Source organism: Rhincodon typus, chromosome 5, assembly GCF_021869965.1.
Source record: "Rhincodon typus isolate 14 chromosome 5, sRhiTyp1.1, whole genome shotgun sequence".
Taxonomy (NCBI): domain Eukaryota; kingdom Metazoa; phylum Chordata; class Chondrichthyes; order Orectolobiformes; family Rhincodontidae; genus Rhincodon; species Rhincodon typus.
Window position 1 is genome coordinate 31460892 of NC_063336.1, and position 18930 is coordinate 31479821.

At 43.2% G+C, this 18930-nt stretch overlaps 1 protein-coding gene across 3 annotated transcripts in view; it reads left to right on the forward strand.

Moving 5' to 3' along the window:
• The first annotated feature begins 2878 nt into the window (after window positions 1–2878).
• The window catches only part of sh3bgrl2 (SH3 domain binding glutamate-rich protein like 2), a 73694-nt gene continuing 57642 nt past the window's right edge, over window positions 2879–18930 (forward strand). For all 3 annotated transcript variants that reach the window (XM_048597256.1, XM_048597258.1, XM_048597255.1), the window contains exon 1: window positions 2879–3107. In XM_048597256.1, coding sequence (XP_048453213.1) covers window positions 3063–3107 — 45 coding nt within the window. In that variant the 5' untranslated portion in view covers window positions 2879–3062. The remainder of the gene's footprint in view (window positions 3108–18930) is intronic.

Below are 18930 nucleotides of genomic sequence, written 5' to 3' on the forward strand. Positions count from 1 at the left end.
ATTCTTGCTTTCTGCCTATACTTCTTGATGCCTTTAAACTCCCAAAGTCTCTTTCTTGAATATATTTAGTGACTTGGCTTCCACTACCTTCTGTGACAGAGAATTCCATAGGTTCACTACTTGTTGAGTGAAGAAATGTTTACATATTCCAGTCATAAATAGTTCTCCCCTGTATCATAAGACTGTATCCCTTGTCTCTAGACTGTCCAACCAGGAATACATCTAGTTTATCCAGCCCTGTTAGAATTTTATACATTTCTGTCAGATCGCCTCTCATCCTTCTAAACTCTAGTGAATATATGACCAGTGAAACTAAGCTCTCCTCATAGGAAAGTCCTGCCAATCTCAGTATCAGCCTGATGAGCCTCTACTCCACTCCCTTGATGATAAGTATATCTTTTTTAGACCAAAACTGTAGTCTATACTCCAGGTGCAGTCTCATCAAGGTTCTGTATAACTTCAGTAAGAAATCCCTACTTCTGAACTCCAAATCTGCTTGCCATGAAAGCCATTTTACCATTTGCTCTCCTAATTACTTGCTGCACCTGCATGTCTACTTTCATTAACTAGTATAGAAGGGCACCCAGATCTCTTTATATATCCATACTTTCCAATACATCATGAGTTAAATAATACTCTTCCTTTCTGTTTTATAACTTCACACTTAACCACATTGTACTCCTTCTTTATCTAAGGGTTCAAGACTGCAATGGCAGCTGGTGGAATTTAAATTCAGTTTCTGTAATGATGAAATGGGAAGTTAGCCTCAGTAACAGTGACCATGACAATTGTCATTAATTGTTTCTGGTTCACACATGCTCTTTGGGAAGGAAATCTGTCACCTTTACCTGGTCTACATTTGACTTTCAACTCATAGCAATGTGGTTGATTCTTCAATTGATTGTCCAATTAGGAATGGACAACAAAGTTGGTTTTGTCCATGATACCCAGATCACAATATTGAATTAAAAAACATTAAGGGCTATTGGCTGTGACTATTTCCATTATAATTCTTGCTGTGGTATCCTGAGACAGTGATGACTGCTCTTCAACATGTACAACTATCTTCCTTTATGTTGCCTTGCCCTCTGACTACCTTTGCTATGGCTCTTTGATGCCCTAGAAAGCCAAATATCACCTTTGTGTCAAATGTAGTAACTCATTTTTCTGTGTTCCATTGTTAGTGTCAAAGATCTGATCAGATCAGAAAAAGTGATATTTGGTTGCATTAGATTTATCCGGCTTTTGTGAATAGAAGGTACTTGATCAAACTTCAATATCATTGGCTAAGAAGCAACATCGCAGCTGTACTGAAACATAACTTCAATGGCCCTGGCACTGATGAAGAAGGGTCCCAACCCAAAATGTCAGCTTTCCTGCTCCTCTGATGCTGCCTGGCCTGCTGTGTTCCTCCAGCTCCACACTGTGCTATCTCTGACTCCAGCATCGGCAGTTCTTACTATCTCAAATACCCTTCTGTAATTTTAACTTCCTGAACTGCCTTAATGATTGCCGAGATAACAAGGTGTGGAGCTGGATCAACACAGCAGGCCAGGCAGCATCAGAGGAGTAGGAAAGCTGATGTTTCGGGTCTGGACCCTTCTTCAGAAATGGGGGAGGAAGGGGGCTCTGAAATAAATAGAGAGAGGGGGAGGCGATGACAGAAGTTGGATAGTGGAGCAGATAGGTTGGGAGAAGACAGACAGGTCAAGGAGGCGGGGATGAAGCCAGTAAAGGTGAGTGTAGGTAGGGAGTTGGGATGGGGGTTGGTCAGTAAGGAGGGAGGGGCAGGTATGTGGGAGGGTAGACGGACAGGTCAAGGAGGTGGGGATGAGGCTAGTAGAGGTGAGGTGAGTGTAGGTAGGAAGTGGGGATGGGGGTTGGTCAGTGAGGTGGGAGGAGCGGATAGGTGGGAGAAAAGATGGACAAGTCAATGAGGCAGGGAGGAGAGGGGGTGCCTGTCTTGGGATGAGGTCAGGGGTGGGGAGATTTTTAAGCTTGTAAAGTCCACATTAAGACCATTGGGCTGCAGGGTTCCCAGGCAGAATATGAAGTGCTGTTCCTCCAGCCTTCGGGTGGCATCGTTGTTGCACTGGAGGAAGCCCAGGATGGACATGTCGTCCAAGGAGTGGGAGGGGGAGTTGAAGTGGTTTGCGACTGGGAGGTGTTGTCATTTGTCACAAACCGAGCGTAGGTGCTCCACAAAGCGGTCTCCAAGCCTCCGCTTGGTTTCCCCGATGTAGAGGATGCTACATCGGGAACAGTGGATACAATATACACATTAGCGGATACGCAGGTGAACATCTGTTTATGTGGAACGTTTTCTTGGGGCCTGGGATGGAGGTGAGGGGGGAGGTGTAGGGGCAGGTGTAGCACCCCCTGCAGGGAAAGGTGCGGAAGGATGCTCTCCAATGGTTCAAGGCAATAGAGCAGTAAATACTCAAGAGATCTGGTCTCATTTGTTAAAACAGCGTGGACCTCTCAAGACTTTCTTCTGAACCTCTAGATTTCCAGCATCTGCAAAATTTTCTTTTGCCAACATTATTTTATACAAAGTTTGGAAGCAGCGAAGGACGGCTGAAATGCACCACTTTTGACAACAGGTGGCTCTTAGCCGTGCGTCTTCAGAAGGACTGAATGAATGGGGCCAACTCCTGTTGGGGAGATTGGTTGAATGGGTCAATGTCAGATGCAGAGTCACCCCTGTTGGTGGGTGTGGGTACTGCAGGCGTTTGCTGTCCATGCCGCGCTGCCCGCCGGGAGATGTAGTCTGCCCGTCCCACCATCTCCGGGGATGGTGAAGGACAAAGACTACACTACCCAGCATCCCGCGCGGAGCGAGCCGCGTTTGCCGCATCAGTCAATGGGCAGAGCGTTGGCAAGTCGCGGGCAGGCTGCGATCGGAAAGCGTGCATCTATTTATTTACTACCTGCTATCTCCGTGTCATGCATTCGTAGGCAGCGATTGGATAGTACAGCCTGTCGGTTGGGTTTCAAGCAGATTTTTTTTTGCTGACTTAATCCGTTCTCTCTCTTTCTGTCTCTCTCTTGCCTTGGAAAAGATGGTTATTCGTGTGTTCATCGCCTCCTCTTCTGCCTCTGTTGCGGTAAGTGGGAACGCAGTCGCCGCACCAGGAGGTTATTGCTTTGGAGGTTACGGTCGTGTTTGCGCTGCAGCTGGACTTCGCTTCAGCAATCAGAATAAATGCAATAGCCTTCCTTTTACAAAGATCTATTGATGCGTTGTATTTCAGTGCAACTGGGATTCAAACTTCAAAAAAATGCTTTCACGTTATCTTGCATTGATATTGTTCAGCTGTATGTACAATGTGTATGGTGCGGTATATAACATAATATATTGACCTACTTCCCATTAGTAATCACTGCAGATTTGTGGTTTTAGAATTGTATTTTGCTGCTGTCACAGATGGAAATAGAGTTCAGATTTGTTTTTCATACGCGACAAAACTTTGGAAATGCATTGTCATCGGTGTCAGAATCTAAAGTGAGTGGTAAGGTTCGATTTGAGAATGTGTTCCGGGTGGATAGATTTCCTCGAATCTGAATTATTGCATTATTTTTCTTTAAGATATACGCCATGCTGACATAATGAGTACTCTCGTTGCCCTCACCCCGTCCTTAGTGCCACCCTTTGCTAAATCTGAGGAGGCACAAAGTGGGGGTAGCACGGTTAATTCTTATTTGCTAAGTAAACGGGGGACAGCTTCTCCGTTTCATACGTTCTAATAGAACGGGGGACTTCACCTGCCTCTCTCCACTCCTTCCCCGCTGTTATCAGAGTAATAAACGGACCTCTGATATTTTAGAGTTGATCTTTCTTTGCACCTTCCCTGTAGCTGTAACACTGTATTCTGCATTCTGCTATTATTACCCTGATGTCATTATGGAAGGTATAATTTGCCTGGATAGCACGCAACACAATACTTTTCACTGTATCATGGTACATGTGACAATAATCAAATCAAATCAAATCAAAAATGTTGGTTCTCCAATGCAGAATGCTACTGAAGCAATTCTTTATAATTTCACCATAGAGAATCAAAATAAGTAGCTGCAGTATTCTCATTTATAACCATGAGATGACTTGTCCCACATGTTTCTAGGATTTTAATTTGTGTGGATGATGAATGTAGAGTTTATTTAGGAAAAGTAGCACTCTTGTTTGGGTCATAAGATTCCAAGTCCCAACCCTGTGGTTTAGCACAAAAATCAAGCTTGATGGTCTAGTGAAATATGATGTAATTTAGGAGCAGGCTTTTGAATGGGTTATTAAGCCCCAGCTGCTTGCTTGGGGTTGATGTAAATAATGGCACATTTCAAAGAAGAGCATGGGAGTAATCCTTGGTACCTTGGCTAATTTCTTATCCCTTTATTAATATCACACACAAAAAAACAGCATACCTGGTCATTATCACATTGTTTGTGGGACTTTGCTACTTTTGGCCACTATATTTCCTGTATTATAGCAGTTATGCTTTAACGTAATTCACTGGCAGTAAAGGGCTTTGAGGCATCCAGTAATCACAAGAACTGGTATGAAAGTGCAATTCCTTTTCTTTCTAAGTGAATAAAATTACTGACTTTGTCTAGTGGATAATTTATTTTTCATTCAAGTGAACTAATCATTTGACTGCATGCAGGGTGTCACAAGTGTAAGGATAATCTCTTTTATGAAGTGCTTTTCCAAACATTGGAAGTGTTAAAGTCAAATATTCCTACCTCAGCACTGGAAGGTCTGGGTTCAGATCCTACCTACTGCAGAGATGTGTTATAACATGTCAAAACAGTTTGTTTAAAATAAAAATCTAAACTGTCATTTTAGATCAGCCTGAATTGAATGCAAATTAATATGTTGTTAAAAACTGGAGTTAGCCTATCCTGTTTGTTAATTGCTTCTACAATCTCTTCCAACTTTTTTGTGCATAATGGTGACTTTACTATTCTGGGGAAGGAAATGGATACACTTGGGATGCTGTAGTGAAACTTCTTTTAAAATGAAATCACCCTCCTTATAAACCATTCTAATTGTTAGCTTTTTGTCAGATTCTTTCCGTATTTATGTTGTGACCCAGATTTTTGACCTTAAAAAAAAGTATTATTAAAATGACTTATTTAAGCAAAAATCTAAGTTTGATTAGAAATCATGAGTATTTTTTATTGTTCTCATGATACAAAGAAATCACAGCACACGTTCGCATACTTATCATGTGGCTTAGGACTGTATTCCAGTAAACAAATCCTGTACTTATGAAAACAACATTTATTGATGCTTGGTATTGAAATATATTGAAATATCCCCAAGTATTTATATCAAAACAAAAACACTTTGGCAATTTCCATGGTCACCACCTCTAAGGTCAGAATATGGTTGCTTATAATCTCTTTTTATTGAAATCAGGAGAATTCTCACTTTTGTACCAGGTTCAAAGATAACACTGATTTTTCACCTTTGACAAAGGTTTTAATCCGAGAGGAAGAATCTTATTCTTTGGTTGTTAAATAATCTAACTTGAACAATCTTTGGCATCATTTTCTGTTTTCATGACCACAGGTCAGCAGCACAGCATAGTTTGACATTCATGTAACTGCTTTGGCAGGCTCATTCAGGATACATGATACTGCCAGTACAGAGGAACAATGGCATTTAGATATTGGTTAAATCTGAGGTTATCAAAAGAAGGCAGAAAAGAAGTTTGATGCTATCACTTGCTAAGGAAGAACAACGTTTACTTACCCAGCCAGATCATCTATTTGATCACAAGATTCAGACATATATTCATAAAACATAGTATATAATAGGAGTAATAGTAATAGCAATAGTAAGCCAGCAATGGGTTGATGTACGCAAGCTATAATTTGTCATTACTTTTCTGTAGTTACACCTTGATTTCATGCCAACTTTCTTTGTTGCTATAGCAGCCTATTTGACTATCAGCATGAATCTAGCATGAAATTATAACCTGAAATAGCATTCTTTCATTTCAAATCTGTTTTCTCCTTTTGCTTTTATGTAAACTGTTATAGACCAAACTCCCTCAAAATATATTAAGAAGATAGTCTAGACCCTAACTTTTTCTTATTTTAAAGGTAAGTGTGAGGCATTGTGTTCAAGTGCAAATCGATTGGTCAAACTACCAGGCTTGAAACAAAACACACTTTATTCACATACTATAATTAAAATACAGACAAAATTAAAGAAAAAGAAATGGCTTAACTGTAACTCTTTCGAAATGCTTAACAAAATAATATGTATAATTAACTACTAATAATTAACTGTTCCAATATAGTAACATCCTATAAACACACCCTTGCAAAGGCAAATTCAGTAAAATAGCTAATCTCACATGCAATTCTAGCAGCAGGAAGAGAACCCCGGCTTTTAGCTGTGAGATAGAGGAGCAAGATCCCAGCAACTGCTACTGAATGCCAAAACTAAGAAAAGTCCTGGTTCTGTGGGAGTTTGACCCTGTCCATTCTGCCTGCTTCTATTGTTCCAACTTACAAAAACCAAGGTCTCAAAAGCTGATTACAAGCTGAGGAAGGGTTACTGGACGTGAAATGGTAACTCTGATTTCTCTTCACAAATGCTACCAGACCTGCTGAGCTTTTCCAGCAATTTCTGTTTTTGTTTCTCTTTACTTTGTTGGCTCAGCACCTCTGTCTTAACCTTTTGTCATGAAAGAGCAGGACAAAATGTACCTCTTACAGCCATAGTTTTGTCACCGAACATAGCTCTATTGGCAGCTATGAAACTGACCTGCAGCTCAAAATTGAAGGCTAAGAAACGACTGCAACAATAGTATTTATTTCCTTAGTGCCCCTTATAATGCTTTACATAAAGTTACTGAATAAAATTTGATATCAAGCTGCACACGGCAATATTAGGACAGGTTACCAAAGGACTGGTTAAAAAGATTTAGAGTGCCTTAAAGGAAAATGAGAGGTGGGAAGGTTTAGTGAGGGAATTTAAGAGGATAGTGCCCAAGCAACTGAAGACAATGACGCCAGTGATGAAGTGGTTAAAATCAGGGACTCACAAGCAGCTAGAATTTGATGGATGCATTGATTTTAGATTGTTGCTAGGCTTGAAAAGGTTACAGGGATAGGGAGTGGTCAGAACCACAGAGGGTTTTGAAATCAAGTAGAAGAATTTAAAATAACAAGGTGTAGAGCTAGATGAACATAGCAGGCCGAGCAGCATCAGAGGAGCAGGAAAGCTGACATTTCGGCTCTAGACCCTTCTTCAGAAAAATTTTTCTGAAGACAGGTCTTTCTGAAGAAGGGTCTAGACCCGAAACATCAGCTTTCCTGCTCCTCTGATGCTGCTTGGCCTGCTGTGTTCATCCAGCCCTACACCTTGTTATGTCAGATTCTCCAGCATCTGCAGTTCCTACTATCTCTGGAAGAATTTAAAATGTTTTGCTACACGAAGAGCTAATGTAAGTCATCAAGGACAAACTAATGGTGAATAAGATTTGATGTGAGCAAAGGCATGAGGAGCAGATGAATGCAGTCCCACCCAAGGAAAACAGATATAATCGACCTTGGCTGGAAGCTCAGAAATTCTTTAGTCTGTTGAAATACCAGAAAACTGCTTGACTGACAATGTTTTCTATTCATTTGTGGGATTTAGGAGTTTCTGATTAAACTAGAATCTATCACCTATAGATAACACAGTATGGAGCTGGAAGAACATAGCAGGCCAGGCAGCATCAGAGGAGCAGAAAAGTTGACGTTTCAGGTCGGGACGCTTCTTCAGAAATTGGGGAGGGGGAAGGGAGCTCAGAAATAAATAGAGAGGAGGGTTCGGGCTCGGGAAGGTAGGCGGGATGGTGATAGGTGAGTGCAGGTAGGGAGTGGTGGGGATTGGCCAGTGAGATGGAAGGCGCGGATAGGTGGGAGAGAAGATGGACAGGTTGTGTCAGGTCAAGGAGGCGGGGATGAGAGGGAGGGTTGGTCATGGGATGTGGCCGGGGATGGGGAGATTTTGGAACTGGTAAAATCCACGCTCAGGCCATCAGACTGTAGGCTCCTGAGGCGGAATATGAGGTGCTGCGCCTCCGATTTGTGGGTGATGTCATTGTGGCACTGGAGGAGGCCCAGGATGGACATGTCACCCAGGGAGTGGGAGGGGGAGTTAAAATGGTTGGTGACCGGAAGGTGCTGTCGTTTGTCGCGTACAGAGCGCAGATGCTCCATAAAACAGCCTCCGAGTTGATACTTGGTCTCACCGATGTAGAGGAGGCCACATCGGGAGCAGTGGATACAGTAGACAAAGTTGACAGATGTGCAGGTGAACGCCTGTCCGATACGGAAGGTTTGTTTTGTGCCTTGAATGGAGGTGAGGGGGGAGGTGTAGGGGCAGGTGCAGCACCCTGCAGTTGCAGGGATAGGTGCCTGGGTTTTGGGTTTAGTGGGGAATGTGGAGCGGATGAGGGAGTCGCATAGAGAGCGGCCCCTACAAAAGACAGATAGGGGTGGGACGGAAATATCTCTTCGGTTGTGGGGTTGGATAGTAGGTGGTAGAAGTGGTGGAGAATGATACGTTGGATGTGGAGGCTGGTGCGTTTATATGCAAGGACAAGGGGGATTCTGTCTTTATTTTTGTTGTGGGGAGGGCATGTGAGGGCAGAAGTGCGGGAAATGCAAGAGATGTGGTTGAGGGCATTTCCGATCACCGGAGGGGATATGTTATGGTCCTTGAAATAGGAGGACATCTGTGATGTTTGGGAGTGAAACACCCCATCTTGGGAACAGACATGGCAGAGGCGGAGGAATTGGGAGTAGGGGATTGCATTCTTACAGGAGGGTGGGCGAGAGGAGGTGTAGTCCAGGTAGCTATGGGAGTCAGCGGGCTTGAAATAGATGTTTGTTTCAAGGCGGTCACCAGAGATGGAGACAGAGAAGTCCAGGAAGGAGAGGGAGGCATCGGAGATGGTCCAGGTGAATTTGAGGTTGGGGTGAAAGGTTTTAGTAAAGTTGATGAACTGTTCAAGCTCCTCATGGGAGCACGAAGCAGCACCGATACAATCATCGATGTAGCAGAGGAAGAGGTGGGGGCTAGTGCCAGTGTAACAGCAGAAGAGGGACTGTTCCACATATCCTACGAAGAGGCAGGCATAGCTCGCGCCCATGTGGGTGCCCACGGCCACCCCGTCAGCCTGTAGGAAGTGGGAGGAGTTGAAGGAGAAGTTGTTAAGGGTAAGGACGAGTTCAGTTAAGCAGATGAGGGTGTTGGCGGAGGAGGACTGGTTGGGCCTGCGGGAGAGGAAGAAGTGGAGGGCTTTTAGGCCATCTGCATGGGGGATACAAGTGTACAGGGATTGGATGTCCATAGTGAAGATGAGGTGTTGAGGGCCAGGGAATTGGAAGTCTTGGAGGAGATGGAGGGAGTGGGTGGTGTCCTGGACATAGGTGGGGAGTTACTAGACCAGGGGGGCAAAAACAGAATCGAGGTAAGTGGAGATAAGTTCAATGGGGCAGGAGCAGGCAGAGACAATGGGTCGGCCAGGGCAGTCAGGTTTGTGGATTTTGGGAAGGAGATAGAAACAGGTGGTTCGGGGTTGGGGAACGATGAGGTTGGAGGCTGTGGGTGGGAGGTTATCTGAGTGATGAGGTTATGAATGGTTTGAGAGGTGATGGTTTGGTGGTCAGGGGTGGGGTCATGATCGAGGAGGTGGTAGAGAAGGTGTCAGAGAGTTGGTGCCTGGCCTCAGCTATGTAAAGGTCAGTGTGCCATACCATTACTGCACCTCCCTTATCTGCGGGCTTGATGGTGACGCTAGGGTTGGAGTGGAGAGACCAGAGGGCTGCATGTTCCGTGGGGAAAAGGTTGGAGTGAGCGAGACGGGTGGAGAGGTTGAGGCAATCAATGGCCTAAAAGTCCTCCACTTCTTCCTCTCCCGCAGGCCCAACCAGGTGCCTCTCCTGAAGGCACAACCAGTTCCCCTCCACTGACACCCTCATCCGCTTAACTGAACTTATCCTTACCCTTAACAACTTCTCCTTTAAATACTCCCACTTCCTACAGTCTAAGGGGGTGGCCATTGGCACCCTCATGAGTCCAAACTATGCCTGCCTCTTCATAGGATACATGGAACAGTCCCTGTTCCGCTGTTACACTGGCACAATCCTCCACCTCTTCCTCTGCTACATCGATGACTGTATCGGCGCTACCTCATGCTTCCACGAGGAGTTTGAACAGTTCATAAACTTTACTAATACGTTTCACCCCAATCTCAAATTCACCTGGACCATCTCCAATACCTCCCTCTCCTTCCTGGACCTCCCTGTTTCCATTTCTGATGACCGCCTCAAAACTGACATCTGTTTCAAGCCCACCAACTCCCACAGCTACCTGGACTACACCTCCTCTCACCCACCTTCCTGCAAGAATGCAATCCCCTACTCCCAATTCCTCCGCCTCTGCCGCGTCTGTTCCCAAGGTGGCGTGTTTCACTCCTACACATCTCAGATGTCCCCCTGTTTCAAGGACCATAATTCCCCCCCTCCGGTGATCGAAAATACCCTCAACCGCATCTCTTGCATTTCCTGCACTTCTGCTCTCACATGCCCTCCCCCCAACAAAAATAAAGACAGAATCCCCCTTGTCCTCACATACCACCCCACCAACCTCCACATTCAACGTATCATTCTCTGCCACTTCCACCATCTACAATCCAACCCCACAACCAAAGAGATATTTCCCTCCCCACCTCTATCTGCCTTTTGTTGGGACCGCGCTCTCCACGACTCCCTCGTCTGCTCCACACTCCCCACTAACCCCACCCCCCCCGGCACCTTTTCCTGCAACCGCAGGAAGTGCTAAACCTGCTCCTACACTGACCCCTCACTTCCATTCAAGGCACAAAACAAACCTTCCATATTAGACAGGGGTTCACCTGCGCATCTGTCGACTTGGTCTATTGTATCCACTGCTTCCGATGTGGCCTCCTCTACATCGGTGAGACCAAGCGTAGACTGGGAGACCATTTTGTAGAGTATCTGCACTCTGTACGTTACAAATGACAACACTTTCCGGTTGCCAGCTATTTTTACTCCCCCACCCACTCCTTGGGTGACTTGTCCATCCTGGGCCTCCTCCAATGTCACAATGATGCCACCCGCAAACTGGAGGCGCAGCACCTCATATTCCGCCTCAGGAGCCTACATCCCGATGGCCTAAACATGGAATTCACCAGTTTTAAAATCTCCCCCACCCTGGCCTCATCCCATGTCCAACCCTCCCTCTCATCCCCGCCTCCTTGACCTGACACCACGTATCCATCTTCTCTCCCAGCTATCTGCCCCTCCCATCCCACTGACAAATCCCCACCACTCCCTACCTGCATTCACCTATCACCATCCCACTTACATTCCCGAGCCCTACCCCTCCTCTATTTATTTCTGAGCTCCTGTCCCCCTCCCCATTTCTGAAGAAGGGTCCCAACCCGAAACATCAACTTTCCTGCTCCTCTGATGATGCCTGGTCTACAGTGCTCTTCCAGCTCCATACTATGTTATCTCTGACTCCAGCATCTGCAGTTCTTGCTATCTCTGAGTGGATCTATTACCTATATTTCTTTGTCCTTGAGAAGGTGGTGGTGAGACATTTTCTTAAACTACCATTGTTGATGAGGGGCAGGTATACTTCTAGTGCTGTTAGAAATGGATTTGCAAGAATTTAACCCAGCAAAGTGAAGAAGTGCTGATAAAATTCTAACTGAGATTGGTGTGTGACTTGGAGAGGAACTTTCTTTTCTGGTGGCATTCCCATGTGGCTGCTGTCCTTGTCCTTTAGGTCTTAGAGATTGCTGGTTAGAAAAGTGCCGTTGAAGGAACCTTGGTAAGTTTCTAGCTCTCTGATTTCTGCTGTCAATTTCATAATCTTTAAGGTTAAGAAGTTTCAACTGTTTGCAGTTACTGCTATTGCTTCTTTAAAGTTCCAGGATCATTGACACATCTATTAACTTGTAAAGATGAGTTTTGATTTGAAGAACGTAGAAAGAAATAAATGAACTACATTTTTAAAGCTTTTCTTTAGACATCCTAATGTTACTGTAACGTTGTTTACAGTGTACAATGCCATTGTGAGGCATGAGATACTATGGGGTGTTGATGCAGGGTCATAGCCCGGTATGATGTCTATGATGGACTGTTGGGGATGGGTTGGAGGCCAAACGTTTTCATGGAACAGTTGAAGTGCCCTTAGGGTGGGTTGGGAAGCACGCATTTACAAGAAGAGGGATTTTTTAAAGTTGCCTTTCAAATGTTTCACGTATGCAGATTATGGTTTATGATGCTCTGAGGTGCTGTGAATCACAAATCTTTTAAAAGCTGGTCTGACTCCATGAAAATTGCAGAGGTACGATATGTCTATCTCAACAATGGAGCCAGTTAGGGCAGGTTTGTCCAGTTTGGTCTTGTAGCCTAAACCAGCCCACACACTTCAAAGGCTTATGGTTTTGAATACCTCCTTCAAATCTCCTTAGTTTCTCATCCCTGAAACATTTTTTCTTCCTTTTTTCTAATACATTTGATATTCTGTGTCAATGTCTGCAGGAAAGCCAAAATAACGTGAGCAGCCTAAAAAGTAATTTACAATATTTGGAGGTTATTTTCATTTTATTAATGAATCATAAAGTTTCGGATATATTTATCTTCTCATTTCTACTCTGGCTACAATTCAGACTTGTAATAAGGAAAGTATGAATCAGTTGGCATTTGATCAGTTCACAATATTTTTCCAGTGTACCAGAGGTCAGGAATATGTCTCTGTGTAAAATACAGAATGATGGAAAATTAATTTAACTCAAGACTAATGTGTTTCACATTTCACATTTTTTTTGTGGTCTGTGGTCTCCTTCATGATTGATGTCATCGTTGTGGTTTAATCACTCAATGGTCTGCTGATTCCTGCTACATTAAGCTTGTGCTAGAAAAATTGTCTTACTTTTATTCAGCTGCCCTTTTGGTTAATGGTGTACATAAGAATTATTATTGCTCTATAAATGAGACCATCTTTCATTATCTCACCAGCCCCCACATTTGATCTTTCATCTTTAAACAAAACTAAAGTTCAGTCATTGCCAAAAAACCAAACATAAATTTATATCTATGATAAAACATGTACACACTTGCTACACCAAGTGAGGTTATGATGAATACCCTGCCTTCTCAAACTTGCCCCTCGCCTGAACTTGCCATCAGTCGTCTCTTTCTAAGAGAGCAGCCCTACAGTTCTCAGGGACTCTGACAACTTTACCTTTACAAACTTCTACCAGAGTAGAGAAAGTCTAAAGTATTTTTTGGCAGCATGGAGGATGTGATCCGTATCATGAATATCATTGAATCAATTGTCATTAAGCAGTATTGTAAAAATATTTTTTGAAGATAATTACAACACTTGTAACAACAATTCAACGTCCTCTGGCTGTCGATCCTGAAATCACTTCTATGAATTTCAAAGATTCCAGCCATTGTACTGCAAAATGCCTACTGCAGATGACTTTATTCTGAGAGTATCTCTAAGTCATTAAAAAAACAAGCAAGGTGATTTTTCAATCTGCTGCCAAGCAAACTGATCTTTCCTCAGGTATCAGTGTTCCAACCTGTCTCAGGGCTCTGAGTTCAGGAGGAAAATGGACAGCTGGTGCTTCTGCTCATTATCTGAAGGTATTTGTTGAATAGTCTCCCGGGCTGTGTTTAAGGCAGGTTTCAAATAGTTCCTTATGTCAAATTCCGGAGGATGACTAATGTCACCTGCACCTTAATTTAGCAAAGAACCATAATTTTGCAGAAGAAGAGAGAAACTAGAGTGCAAAAAACTCTTATTGAAGAAAAAACAATTAGGCTGCAATAAAGGTTATTCAGTTGAGATTATTACACTAATCAGCTGCTATGTCCAAAACCAAGAGTTTGCAAAATGTGACAATAGCATGACTCCACTGCAACCCCTCAAAACATCTGTGGAATCAGTGGAGTAGCAGGACTAAAGTTTCTCCTGCTGACAGTATGACCTAAAAGTGGGAGGACACTGGACCTCTCTCCTGACACCTTCCCTAAACATTTCTATTTATAGGACTCTGCTATATGCACATTGGCTGCCATGTTACCTACAGTAATACAGTAGCTGGACTAAGGCATTTTAAAGCCGATGAAGTACTTCCAGATGCCCTGTAGTGCAGTGTTTAAACACAAAATGTGCTCTTTTTAATTGTGCTTCTGCTGATAGCTCACACAGCCTCATGGATTTCGAGTTTTGAGCTGAGAAATTATAGAATCCCTACAGTGTGGAAGCAGGCCAATTGGCCCGTCGGGTCCACACCGCACCTCTGAAGAGCATCCCACCCAGACCGCTCCCAACCTATCAGTATAACCTTGCATTTCCCGTGGCTAATCCACTTAGCCTGCACATCCCTACGGGCAATTTAGCATGGCCAATCTGCCTAACCTGTACATCTCTGTTCTGTGGGTTCCTGACCTAAGTTTATTCGGTTTAGCACTGTGGAAATAGGGCCATAAGAAATAGGATCAGGAGAATGCCATTCGACCCATCAAGCTTGCTCTACCATTCATTAGGATCATCGCTGATCGGACACTCCTTGTATTCACTTTCCTGCCCTTTCCCCATAACTCTTGATTTCCTGACTGATCAAAAATCTATTTCTGCCTCAAATATATACATGGACTCTGCTGTCACATCTCTCTGTGGCAAGGAGTTCCAAAGACTTACAACCCTCTGAGAGAAGAAGTTCTTCCTCATCTCAGTCATAAATTGTCACCCCTTAATTCTGAGACAACAGCCTCTGGAAATGCCGCACAACAGTCTGGACAGTATCCTCAGTATGAAGATGGGATTTTGTCATAGAATCCCCGCAGCGCTGAAAGAGGCCATTGGCCCATCTAGTCCACACCAACCCTCTGAAGAGCATCCCACCCGGATATAAGCCCAAGCTCCCTACCCTATCCCCATGACCCCGCATTTACCACGACTAATTCACTTAGCCTGCACATCCCTGGTCACTATGGACAATTTAACATGGGCAATCCACCTAACTTTCACATCTTTGGAGTGTGGGAGGCAACCGGGGCACCCAGCGGAAACCCACGCAGACGCAGGGAGGACATGCAGACTCCACACAGACAGTCACCCAAGGCTGGAATCGAGCCCAGGTCACTGCACTGTGAGGTAGCAATGCTAACCACTGAGCCACCATGCCACCCATAAACAATCACAATAGAACTTGAACCTGCAATCTCCAATTAACGCAGAAGTCAGACAGCTTTCCACCACACCATTCACCCACAATTTTTAAATTCCACTAGCTGCTGTGGTGGGATTTCAGCCCACATCCCAGGAGCATGAACATCTCTGTTCTATGGGATTCTGAACTAAGTTTATTCGATTTCTAGTCCAATGACTTTGCCACTATGCCATTATCTCTCTTGTCTCCACAAGGATTGTGTGGTGGTCATTCCCATCAGGATTGTCATAGACAGATGCATCTGCAGTTAGATTGGTGAGAACATTGGTGAGTTTCAGTCTGCTTTTCCCTCTTGTTAGTTCTCTCAATAGTGTGATTGATATATCCTTTGCCTTAGCCAGCTCGGTCAGTAGTGATGCTACTAAGCATACTTTGTGATGGAGATTGAAGTTCATCATCCAGACTACGTCCTGTGACCTTGCTGTTCTTAAGTGCTGCTTTCAAGTGATGTTCAATTTAGAGGAATACTGATCAATCAAGTAGGGGAGGGAGGTAATCAGCAGGAACTTACCTTAAACATGTGTGACTAGATTCCATGAAACATCATGGGTTCCATAATCAGTGTTGAAGACTGCAGGGTCATTTCCAACTGTCAGTGTGTAGCCATCCCTCTCCTAGCATAGCCCTGCATGTCTTTGGAGGGCTTTGAGTTGTTTGTGGAATTGTGGGAAAGTAGTCAATTTGGCCTTGAGTATTATAAAGGTGGTAACACTCTTTTCACCTTTATAAAATATTTACTTTTTATCCTAAAGGCTGAATGTTCTGAATTACATTGGAATATACAGAACTGGAAAAGTCAGTGTCATTCCAGCTGGCAGTAAATTGAAACAAATGTCTGGATGAAATAAACATAAATTTGTATCTAGTAAAAATTAATAGAATAATATTCAATAGCCAGTTGTTGCCCTCAGTTGAAGCCTATGTTAATTATAACTCTAACCATTAATCTGATAAATCTGAATGTTAAACATTTTGTATGGTAATGACCTTGCTGTTTAACTTCCAATGGCATGATTTTCAATATTTACAATTTAAGCAGCTGACATAAAGGATTGATCGTAAATTCCATATGTAAGCACATTCAGTACAGGAATACATTTATGTTAGGATACAGGTTCATCTTAGTCCTGGTTTTCTTTGTTCACACCAGGCATCTTGCCTGATTTTTTTCTGTTCCAGTTGTTTTCTTGTCCTATATACATCCACCCTGCCTCAACTCTTCCTGTCCTGACTTTTCCCACCTCAGTGTGACTCTCACGGCCTCATTCTGCTGTGGTACTTTCCCTCCTCCACATTTAGATTTAGTCCTGTTCATGGTGTGTCTTAAAAAGTCACAAGAGTAAAAAGAAGCCAACCCAGTTTTTAAGAATGGCCATGACACGAAAAAGCAGCCTCAGTTGTAATTTATTTTCCAAACTTGCTTCCTGTTATAATTCCCTACCATACTGCATTGACAGTAAACACCCGTATTATTCTGAAACAGTATTCCACCATTTTGCTGTGAGCAGTGCCTCAAGAAATTTGATAATTGTGTAATATATTTCCTTCCTTTCGATTATTCATCCAGTAGTTGCAGGAATTGAAAAAATGAAAGGAACATTGAAGATGGCAGGACAGGTGGAGAGAACATTTAACATAGCATATAGTATCCTAAACTTTAATAATTAGGGCATAGAGTACAAGAGCAAGGAGATAATGCTGAACAGGGCAACTTTTTCACACAGAGGGTGGTGCATGAATGGAATGAGCTGCCAGCGGAAGTGGTGGAGGCGTATACAATTACAGCATTTAAAAGGCATCTGTATGGGTACATGAATAAGAAGGATTTACAGGGATATGGGCAAAATGCTGGCAAATAGGACTAGATGAGTTTACGATGTCTGATCAGTGCAGAAGAGTTGGGCCAAAGGATCTGCTTCCATGCAGTACAGTTCTATGACTTTATGACGTAGCTGGAGTATTGTATGCAGCTTTGGGTGACTCTAGGAAGGATGTCAGTGCATTACAGAGAGTGCTGAAGAGAGTCACAAGAATAATTTCAGGGATGAGAAACTTCAGTTATTAGATAAGAAAGGTTGAGACTGTTTTCCACAGAGAGGAAAAGCTAAGAGGAAATCCGAAAGAAGCTTTCAAAGTTATGAGTGGTGTGGAAAGAGTAGACCGTGAGAAACTGTTCTGCCTTGTAAAAGTATCAATTATAGAAGGGCCCAGATTTAAATTGAATTTGCAATTGTAGCAAATGTGATGTAAGAAAAACCTTTTTCGCGCAATGAATAGTTTTGTTCTGGAAGTTCAATTGAATCAGATTCAATTCAGTCTCTCAAGAGGACATTAAATGAATATTTGCATGGAAACAATGTGCAAGGTTCAGGGAAATAGCAGGAGAATGGCAGTACATCATAAAGTCATAATGCTCATTTGGAAAGCTGTTGCAGACACAATGGCTGAATGGCCTCCTTTGCCGTAACAATTCTGAGATCTTGGCCGTGCTTGCCTTGGCTCTACCATTCATTCCCTGGCAGATCTGACAGAATAGTAATTAAGGAATTATGGCTGACTTCCCTTCACTCTTTGTCACGGGACACGGAGATCAGAATGTAGAACATGCAGATGCTTGATAGCACAAACCAGGGAGTACGTAAAATCACCCAAGCCAGTAGGTTTTTGTTTTGTAAAACATGCATGTTTGCCCCAATTATGTTCAATTTTAACTAGGTGACCTGAAAAGCACAGTAGGCAGGCTAAGCCAGCAAAATAGCATATGGGGTATGTTAGTACTCTTTTGATTAACTTTCCATGTGATAGTAGTAGAGTTTAGAAGAATTCTTTTGGACCCCATCAGGAAAGCAAAAGCTTTCCGTCATGTCTTTTGCTCCCCCACTTAGATTGAGGGACCCCCAGCTGAATGGCTGATCAGCCAATCCCACCATTTACATTACCAAAATGGCTGGTAAGTCAGGCAGCAAGGTTTACATGAAGCCTGGCCATTAAAACCAGCCCCATCTTTTCCTGCATCAGCGTTAAAACACCCACTAACAGCTGGTGGAATTAAGCCGATGTTGGATTGCTATTTTATACAAATGTCTGTTCACAAACCAGTGGGGTTTATTTTTATACAGCATTCCCTGGTGTAATTCATCTCTTTCTGAATTCTCAGGACAAGATATCATTTTTGGCAAGGGGTGACACCAGGTTCTTGGGTACTCATTTAAATGTTAATTCTCAATGCAGCATTGAAGCCTATTATGTCTGACATGCATTTTTGACAAACACAGTGTCACTTACAAAGATGAGTGCCCACCAGTACCAGACCGGATCATATCAGAATTAATGACTACATTTTCATTGTACTGATTAAATTTTCAGCTGTGGAGTGAAACCAGCTGAAACTTAACCCTCCTTCGGGAAATGTTTAATTGCCTTGTTTTCTTTGCAGGCATCATAATTTCTTCTTCCTTTTTGAAACATCACACTTTTTAAGTTTTGAAAATTTGCTGACTTTCAGGAGGGATGCAGTCTCATTTCCTTCAAAGTCTTTTAAGATTTTTCATAATCTGATTTATTCAAACTCATGTTTTTTGGCGAGACAACAAGGTGCAGAGCTGGATGAACACAGCAGGCCAAGCAGCATCAAAGGAGCAGG